Below are 10,249 nucleotides of genomic sequence, written 5' to 3'. Positions count from 1 at the left end.
ATGTACAAAATTTTTATTAATTTATATTTTTTAAAAATATTATCAACTCATTGTAATTATTTCCTAAAAATAGGGCAGATTTCCAAAAATAGTGAGGTGGAAATATCTCAATCCTTAACAAAATTGTAATTTGGGTTGAGTAAGGATTTTCCAAGGGCCTAATGTTTTTATTTTTTTAGTATTATAAGAACTGGAAAAATAAATTGAGTATGGTCATAGAATTTGACAGGAAATTTATAAAAGTAACCATAAAAGTTTTGAATTTTTTGTTATTAGTCCCTCAAATTTTATTTTATCATGGTTAGCCAAACATTAGCATTTTGGATACAATTTTATCCTTTTAATTTCAAAACACTTCCAAACCCTAAAACCAGATTCCTCCAATTCTCAAAACTCGATCAGTAGTAACCTAGCAGAGTAGTGGTTTATAAATGCAGCATCAGCGATTACAAGTAATGACAACAAGACTCAGGATCCATATTTTGTTGTGTTGTCCAGAAACAATGAAGGAAATAAGGAGTGAAAAAATAATCTAAAATTTGTGAGTTTTCTTAATCTTGATTGATTTGGTTGATTATAGGTATTGCATTCTTGATATGGTTGTGGGTTGATTGTATGCGATTGTATTGTTAATAAGGTTGTATTAGCAAAAAAAAAGCACTTGATTTTTTTCAAAACATTAATCAAATATAAATGGCATATTAGGTGCTTGATGAAATGCCTCTTAACTTTGTTTGTGTTAATCTTTTATAGATTAAGATGTTGTGGGTTTATTTGTCTTGGTGTGAAGTAAAGCTGGCAAAACGGGTCATCGGGTCGTGTTCGTGTCGTGTCAGCTTCGTGTCGTGTTAAATTTAGGTCGACCCAAATCCGACCCATTTAATAATCGTGTCAAAATATTGAGACCCAAACCCGACACGGAAAAATAATCAGGTTACCCAATAACCCGCTTAATATCTATATATTAAACAAAAGTTACATCAAATATTTACACTTTGTCATACATATGTATGCACATACATACATACATCCATCCATACATACATACATACATAATTTATCAATATTATAAAATATACATATCTACTAAAATATTACACACACTATCGAGATTTTAATTATATATATGTAAATAATATTATATATCAATATTATAAAATATACATGTCTACCAATATTTTATACATTTACACTATTAAAGCTCTAAATGTATTTAAAATTTTATAAATAAAATATTGTGTCTATATTCATCCTTTTAAACAATAAAAAAAATCATCTCTAATATTTGAATTTTGATGACAAGAATCTGTAAATTATTTTAAAATAAAAAATATAATCGGGTCATTAATCGGGTAAATGGGTCAAGAATTTTAACCCTAACCCGACACGGAAAAAAATCGTGTTGACTCGGACTCTGTTGTGCAAATTTTAATGTACTCGCAAACGCACGAATCTATTGTAGTATAGATCAATGGTGACGAGTGTCGATCCCACGAGGAGGTGGATTTTAATTATATGTAGAATTAATTTTGTAAATGGGTGGTTGAAATTGTGGTGGAAATGATTTAAATTATCCTAAAATTGGAATTGAGATGGCGATAATAAATTCTAAAATTGGAATTGCAATGGCAAGAATAAATTGAAGAGAATTCTATTGAAATGACGTACTTGGGTATCTGGATCCGTATCAACATGCATCATGGGCTAAATAATCCGTATTAATGCCAATTAAATCATGATGGGGGAATCCACACCTCATGAACCACGCTCTAATCAATATGGTGCTAAGGGCTTATCGTGCCAAATAATAATAACCTTGTACTAGAGGGCCGGTGAAACCAAGGCGGTACTAGACAAGATTAGTATTATTTGTCGACGAGAAGTCAAAACATCCACAAAAACTAGAGGGGAAGAGAAAATAAATTTACCAAATTAAGCTCATGACACATGTTGAGACTTCACCTTCAACCCAAGCTTGAAAGAAAATTAGCCACTCATAATTGAACTAGGGGCAAAATGGAAATTTATTAAAATACGAAGAAAATACAAGATGGAGAAGGAATTACAGAAAATGGATCCCAAAAATGGATTCAGAGATATCAAATTAGGGGGGAGAGGCCCCCTTTTTATAGATACATGGAGTAAATCATGGCCATCGGATTAAAAACAGTTTGGACGCTCAGGATTGCGCCACGTCATCAGTCAACAGTCCACGGTTTGACCACGCGGATGAACAGTAACACGGTTTGATTGAAAATAATCCTGTGTGATGGATGCACCGTATGCGAGATTTTTCGTCCACTGATATGCTGCCACGTCACCATCCACAGTATATAAGAATTTTAGTCCAACAGGATCGTGACACCTCATCAGTCAATGCCACGTCATCGGTCCGTCTATATGAACAGTGTCGTGAACAGTAACGTATACAGTACCGTACACGTGAATAGTACCGTACAAGTGAACAGTGCCATTTTTCCTTTTATGCTCCTCATAAGGTTTTCGACCGTTCTGAGTTCAAAAGTGATGTCTGTTTTGCCATCTGATTTCTCGTTTATTGTGAAATGACTATGATGCCCCTAAAATACATAAAATACTTAATTAAAATAAAACACATATAATTAAATCACAAATAAAGAGTTTTTTCACATTAGCGGGAATGAAATAGTTTTTTATTGCATGGTTAAGAAATGCGATAGAGCCATCATAAAAGTTATTGACATTTAACAAACCGATGGATTTTTGGTGGATGTGCAGATGGGCCCAAGATGCTAGCGTGATAAGTGCCTCTAGTGTTGCAAGATCTCCTGGAAGGAAAATAAAAGCATCAGCATGATTAAGCATTTCAGTTATTCTTTCTTGCATACCTGAGACGACTAACTCTTCTCCAGTTGATGAGTCAGACGAACTGCCCAATGGTTTTAAGACTCTTGGGATGATGCCTAACACTTGACTTCCTCTGATAAAAGCTGCTTCTGAGACCATTTTTGATAACCTTCGATTACCTCCTCTATACACCAAGTGTAATTTTCTCGCTGCTATGCTTCGACCAAGATCTATGGCTGCCTCAACGAACTCTTTATGTTTGCCATATGTAAATCCAGAAAGCACACAAATGTTCTTGAATTGTCTATTGGGAGTAGCTGACATTGTGATACTTCTCAAAAATAATTTGTGAGTGCTTGACAAAAAAGAAATCACATTTAAGAGTCTTGGTGATAGTGGGTCATGGTTGTGTATGAGGTAATATGTCAGTGTCAAATAACGCGTAAAGCACGTGGCTCGCAAGTAAAAAAAAAAACAGTAAAAAGGAAAAAGCAAATAGTAATAAAATTATTAAAGACAATAATGCAAACAATAAGACAATAGTGAAATAAAATAACAATAAAGTAAAAAGATATTTACAGGTAGTTGCGACTGTGGCTCACATCTTCCTCTGGTTTTACGTCCAGAAACGGCTTGAACGCCCTCTATGGGTCGAGGATAGGCTTCCTATCCAGTTTTCTTATAAACTGGCAAACAGGGTCGTTTATAGTCAGATTCCTGAGACTATATCGTGCATGCTCTTTCTGGAATAATGGCCATAACTGGAGAATCGCTCCTTGCACATATCCACTGGGATGCGTTTCAAGAGACAAAAGGATATCATCCAATGACTCCTTATTCAAGCCATCCATAATGAATTGAATCTTATCTTCCCTGTTATCAGACACCATTCCTAAAGAACATCGGTTTTTATTGCAACTCATTCTGGCACACTTATGACAAGCAACAGAAATTCTTTGAGCTCGTCGTTTTCTTGCATAATTTCCTTTACCACAACCAGGCATGTATGCAATAAATTTTGGAGGTAACTCACCTGCCGATCGTACTTTAGCCTCGATTAACCAACGGATGTCAGCAGGTATGTTATTCCTCATGAGTAATCGCATGCGTTCGGACCGAGCTTTATAGATCGTAAGGAGGGCATTCTGAGGAAGTGAAGGGAATCGCTTGTGAAGCTTCGCTAGAATCTCGTTTCTGTCCATACCTTCGCCTCAGAATATCAGTTATTATGGGAAACTGAAGTAACCGACTTGATTGTCACGGAGTACCGTTATCCGCCACTTCACCGGGGTAACAAACTAAAGCACACAAATAGAAAAACAAATAAAAACACAATTAAAATCGTCCTCTTATTGAATTTACCTCAAGCTCCAACTGGATGTCGTAAACACTTCTCTCAATGTCTCTGAGTTGGCGTTCTAAACCCTCAACATAGGCTACTAACTCTGGTGGTTGTAGAGCCCAAATGCGTTGTGTTTTACAAAATTGAATCTGCCTTTTGAGATGAGTTTTGACACGTTGAAGTGGTTTAAGAATGTTCAGGAGGAACGGTCTAAGTATAAGACTCATGATTAAAAATGATAAGAGAAAACTTAATGGTAAAATAAACACACACTTATGCAAAAACAATTTCAATTAGCAAAAGAATAATAATAAAAAGAAAGAAAGAAAAATCAAATCAACGAAAAGAAAAAAAATCAATTCAAATTTGGTGGGTCACTCAAATTTATTTCAGTGTCTTCGTCATGTGGTTGGTACTCTAGATATGGCTTTAATCTTTGACCATTAACTTTAAACGTGACACCGTTCTTTGGGTCCTTAATTTCAATTGCCCCATATGGAAAAACAGTATGAACAATAAAGGGACCAGACCAACGAGAGCGTAACTTACCTGGGAATAGGTGCAAGCGAGAATTGAATAAAAGCACTTTCTGACCTGGAGTGAACGATTTCCTCATAATTTGCTTATCATGGAAGACTTTCATTCGTTGCTTGTAAATCTTGGCATTTTCGTATGCATCATTGCGAATTTCTTCAAGTTCTGCTAGCTGTAATCTTCTTTCTGAGCTGGCTTGTTGCATGTCAAAATTGAATTTCTTGATGGCCCAATATGCACGATGCTCGAGTTCCACAAGTAGGTGGCAAGCTTTTCCATACACTAGCCTGTAGGGTGACATCCCAATTGGGGTCTTGAAAGCCGTTCTATATGCCCATAAGGCATCATCAAGTCTTAATGACCAATCTTTTCTGTCTGGCCTCACCGTCTTTTCTAATATGTGCTTTATTTCTCGATTGGAGATCTCAACTTGGCCACTGGTTTGTGGATGATACGGGGTCGCCACTTTGTGTGTGATTGAATACTTTGTCAAAAGAGCTTTAAATGCTTTGTTACAAAAGTGGGCACCACCATCACTGATTATTGCTCGAGAGAATCCAAAGCGTGAGACAATATTGCTTTTCAAAAATCCTATCACCACCTTGTGATCATTGGTTTTACATGGAATTGCTTCTACCCATTTCGATACGTAGTCAACAGCAACCAATATGTATTGATGGCCAAAAGACGGGGGAAAGGGTCCCATGAAGTCGATACCCCATACATCAAAAATCTGAACCACTAAAATTGGATTTAATGGCATCATATTCCTTCGCGTAATGCTCTCCATTCGTTGACACCTATCACACGAAGAACAAAAAGTGTAAGCATCTCGAAATATAATTGGCCAATAAAAACCACATTGTAAAACTTTAGTTGCTGTTTTCTTAGCACTGAAATGGCCTCCACAAGCTTGTTCATGGCAAAATGAAAGAATATTCTGAATTTCATTTTCTGGGACACATCGTCTAACAATTTGGTCTGCACAATACTTGAACAAATACGGGTCATCCCAAAAGAAATTCTTTATCTCTGCAAAGAATTTAGCCTTATCTTGCTTGGTCCAATGCTCTGGAAGTTGACCTGTAACAAGATAATTCACGATGTCAGCATACCACGGTAATACTTCCACATTCATCAATTGTTCATCAGGGAATGACTCATTTAATGGTAATGGCTTTGTAGTTGTGTCAAAATGGAGACGAGAGAGGTGGTCCGCCACAACATTCTCTGTGCCTTTCTTATCTTTGAATTCCAAGTCAAACTCCTGCAAAAGTAACACCCAACGAATTAGTCTGGCTTTTGCATCTTTCTTTGTGAGAAGATATTTAAAAACAGCATGATCCATGAATATAATTATTTTACAACCAATGAGATATGATCGAAATTTTTTCAATGCAAACACTACTGCTAGCATTTCTTTTTCAGTAGTTGAATAGTTCAACTGTGCATCATTCAATGTCATACTAGCATAGTAAATAACGTGGGGAATTCGATCAACTCTTTGTCCTAATACTGCTCCTACTGCATAATCAGATGCATCACACATGAGCTCAAATGGTAAGTTCCAGTTCGGGGCCTGAATGATGGGTGATGATGTCAACAACTGTTTTAATTTTTCAAACGCCACAAGACATGAATCATTAAAGACAAAAGGTGCATCCTTAGCAAGTAAATTGCATAAGGGTCTAGAAACTTTACTAAAATCTTTAATGAAACGTCTATAGAAACCAGCATGCCCAAGGAAAGATCTTACTTCTCTGACTGTTTTGGGTGGAGGAAGATTAGAAATGAGATCCACCTTGGCTTTGTCAACCTCAATACCTTTGCTCGAAATGATGTGACCGAGAACAATACCTTGTTTTACCATAAAATGACACTTCTCCCAATTTAAGACCAAGTTCTTCTCGATACATCTCTGCAGAACTAGTGTTAGATGATGTAAACATTGATCAAACGAGTCACCAAAGACAGAAAAGTCATCCATAAAGACTTCAAGGAATCGTTCAATCATATCAGAAAAAATGCTCAACATGCATCGTTGAAATGTAGCAGGTGCATTACATAATCCAAATGGCATTCTCCTATATACAAATGTGCCAAAAGAGCAAGTGAAAGTAGTTTTCTCTTAATCTTTTGGTGCTATGGGAATCTGATTGTATCCTGAGTAGCCATCTAGAAAGCAATAAAATTCATGGCCTGCTAATCTATCAAGCATTTGATCAATAAATGGTAAAGGAAAATGATTTTTACGTGTGACAGAATTCAACTTTCTATAATCAATGCATACACGCCATCCTGTAGTTACTCTAGTGGGTATCAGTTCATTATCAGCATTCGTAACTACTGTGACTCCTGACTTTTTGGGGACAACTTGTACAGGACTGACCCATGAACTATCAGAAATTGGGTAAATGATACCTGCGTCTAATAGTTTAAGGATTTCTGTTCTAACAACTTCTTTCATGTTAGGATTTAATCGACGTTGCATCTCCCTAGTAGTTTTAGCATTTTCATCAAGGTGAATGTAATGCATGCAGTCTACTGGGTTTATACTTTTTATGTCTGCTATGGTCCATCCTAATGCCCATTTGTGCTCTTTCAAAACATTTAACAACTTACCTTTTTGTTCGTCATTGAGGGATGATGAGATGATTACCGGCAGAGTGCTTTCTTCTCCCAAAAATGCATATTCCAAAGTGTTGGGCAATGGTTTGAGCTCGAGTTTCGGTGGTGATTCTGATGATGGAATGAGTTGCTTCTCTGATGGTGCTAGTTGCTCAACTCTTTACTTCCATTTATTAGTGTCCATAGATGGTGCTGAGTCAAGCAGGGCATTGACCTCATCGACCGATCTGTCAATATCAAAATCCAAACCAAAGTGAGTTAAACATGTTTGTAAAGGATCACTAAGTTTGAAACAAAAGTATCATCAACTAATGCTTCAATTAAATCCACATCAACAATTCCATCATCTGCACTGTGAGGTTGTTTGGCAATGTTGAAGATGTTCAGCTCCATAGTTATGTTGCCGAAAGACAACTGCATATTTTCAGTCCTGCATTGAATGTGAGCATCCGCAATTGCCAAGAAAGGTCGGCCTAGGATAATAGGGATGTGCTTCCTTGAATCCTGTATTGGTTGAGTGTCAATTACAATGAAATCAACAGGAAAATAAAACTTGTCTACCTGGATAAGCACGTCCTCCACAATACCACGAGGTATTTTCGTGGACCTATCTGCAAGCTGTAACACCACTAGAGTTGGGTGTAATTCTCCCAGTCTAAGTTTCACAAAAACAGAGTAAGGCAACAAATTTACACTAGCTCCTAAATCCAACAAAGCATTCTCAATTGTGTGGTTCCCTATACTATATGAGATAGTGGGGGAGCCTGGGTCTTTGCATTTTAAAGGAATTTTATGTTAGAGTATAGAACTAACGTTTTCTGTTAAAAATGCCTTCTTTTGAACATGCATATTTCTCTTTTTAGTACAAAGGTCTTTAAGAAACTTGGCATAAGATGGAACTTGTTTAATAGCATCAAGCAAAGGGATGTTAACACTTACCTGTTTGAATATTTCAAGAATCTCACCTGTGGATTTTCCCTTTTTTCCTTTAGCTAACCTCTGAGGAAATGGAACTTTGGGAATGTATTCTCGTGGATTGGTTTCTTGTTTCTCCTCCGGTGATGAGTCGTCAACATTTACAGGTACAATTTGATTTTCTTTTGTTGCCGGCATCTCTACTTTGTTGTCGACTTCTTTTCCTTTTCGCAAGGTCATGACGGCTTTGACTTCTCCATGTTGCTGTGGTGAACTGGTACTTGCTTCATGCACTCCTTTAGGGTTAGACACTGATTGACTTGGAAACTTACCTTTCTCAATGGTCATTGCCAAGGTCTGAACTGAAGAAGCAAGTTGTCCCACCATCTTCTCGAGGCTTGAAACTGATTGGGCTTGTGAGTTGAAGCCCGCTCTCAATTCATTTCATAGTCCATTAATGGTGCGGTTCTGTTGCTCAATCGTGGAGTGAGTAACATTCTTGAAATTCTGGAATGCATCCTCCCATGGTCTGGGCTGAGTGTAGTTCTGGTTCTGATTGTATGGTCTAAATGGTGGCTGAGAGGCTTGAGGAACTTGAGGAATTTGTTGCATTGGTGGAGCTGGAGCTACTGGTCCATTCTGTTGGAGTCCTTGAGACCATGAAAAATTGGGGTGGTCTCTCCATCCAGGGTTATATGTGTTGGAGTATGGGTTGTAATTAGATGATTTTCTCATTACACCTATGGCATTGGCTTGATCTGAGTATGAGTCATGGTCATGTGGCTCTGTTGATTTGGCAGTCGATAACGATGCTATTTGTCGAGCAAGACCTTCAACCATCTCCTTGACTTCTTTGATTCCCAAAGTTGACTCGCCAATTTGAACCTCATTTACTCCCTTAATTCTTCTAGTATTCCTGATTGATCGACTCCGTTGTTGGGAATTATCCGCTTGTCGCTGGAAGAATTCCCAAATCTCTGATGCACTTTTTGACCTGAGCTCTCCTCCACTTGTTGCCATTAGCCATTCTTCCACATTCGGTAGTAATCCCTCCAAAAAGTATTGACATTGGTGCCATTTCTCGTACCCATGATGTGGACACTTCAAGAGTAGCCCATTGAATCGCTCCCATGTTTCGAAAAATTGCTCGTCCTCTCTCTGGGTAAACTCTGAGATTTCCCTGCGAATAGCATTGGTTTTATGCACTGGGAAATATTTATTCAAAAATTTAGTTACCATTTGTTCCCATGATGCAATGCTATTAGCAGGCAATGTATTAAGCCATGAACGAGCTTTATCCTTTAAAGAAAATGGGAATAGTCTAAGTTTAACATCATCGTCTGAAAAATTTTCATATTTAAAAGTTTGACAAATGGCATGAAAATCATTCAGATGATTATATGGGTCCTCATTTTCTAGGCCATAAAATGTGGGGAGACAATTTAGCACACTAGGTTTTAATTCAAAGCTCCTAGCAGCTACATTTGGGTATCTTATGCATGATGTGCTCAAATTAGCTAAGGGACTAAAATAGTCCTTAAATGGCCTCTCCTGTGGTGCTTGTAAATCCATTTTATTTTTAATTTGTTTGTGTGTGCGAAGTGTTTTTTCTAATTCAAGGTCTATAGGTTCAAGATTAGGTAATAATGACCTACGACCATGCATGCAAAACAAATAAAAAAAATAAAGATGGGAACAAAAAAATAAAAATAAAGAAGAGGGAGAAATTACGATACTAACCTTATTGCGCTATTACAACCTTTCTATAAAAACACACTAAAACAAATACGTGAAATAAATTAACTAATAATAAATTAATAAGATAAAAAAAATTACAAAGAAAAATAAATTGAAAATTAAATTACATAATTTTAAAGAAGAGAGAAAATAAATAAATAAAAATTCTTAGCTCAAAATGTAAATTCACTCTTTTTTTTTCTTTCTTTTTTTTAATAAATAAAAAAAATATATTACAAGAAAACAATTAAAAGAAATTATTCACAA

At 36.6% G+C, this 10,249-nt stretch overlaps 1 protein-coding gene and 1 non-coding gene across 2 annotated transcripts; one reads left to right on the top strand and one right to left on the bottom strand.

The window, feature by feature from the left end:
• Nucleotides 1-1,933: 1,933 nt before the first annotated feature.
• LOC127902540 (probable cytokinin riboside 5'-monophosphate phosphoribohydrolase LOGL2) lies at nucleotides 1,934-3,749 on the bottom strand. Its single transcript, XM_052441850.1, has 2 exons — nucleotides 2,733-3,749; nucleotides 1,934-2,579 (listed from the first exon to the last, which is right to left on the bottom strand). Exons 1-2 carry the CDS (start codon nucleotides 3,148-3,150, stop codon nucleotides 2,569-2,571), a joined length of 429 nt encoding a protein of 142 aa, XP_052297810.1. The 5' UTR covers nucleotides 3,151-3,749; the 3' UTR covers nucleotides 1,934-2,568.
• Nucleotides 3,750-9,329: 5,580 nt separating this feature from the next.
• Nucleotides 9,330-9,433, top strand: LOC127902880 (small nucleolar RNA R71). Its single transcript, XR_008055516.1, has one exon. It is a non-coding gene; the product is annotated as a small nucleolar RNA R71 (small nucleolar RNA).
• The last annotated feature ends 816 nt before the right edge of the window (nucleotides 9,434-10,249 follow it).

The sequence above is a fragment of the Citrus sinensis genome, chromosome 5 (genome assembly GCF_022201045.2).
Source record: "Citrus sinensis cultivar Valencia sweet orange chromosome 5, DVS_A1.0, whole genome shotgun sequence".
Lineage (NCBI taxonomy): Eukaryota > Viridiplantae > Streptophyta > Magnoliopsida > Sapindales > Rutaceae > Citrus > Citrus sinensis.
This window is presented reverse-complemented; position numbering and strand designations above follow the sequence as displayed.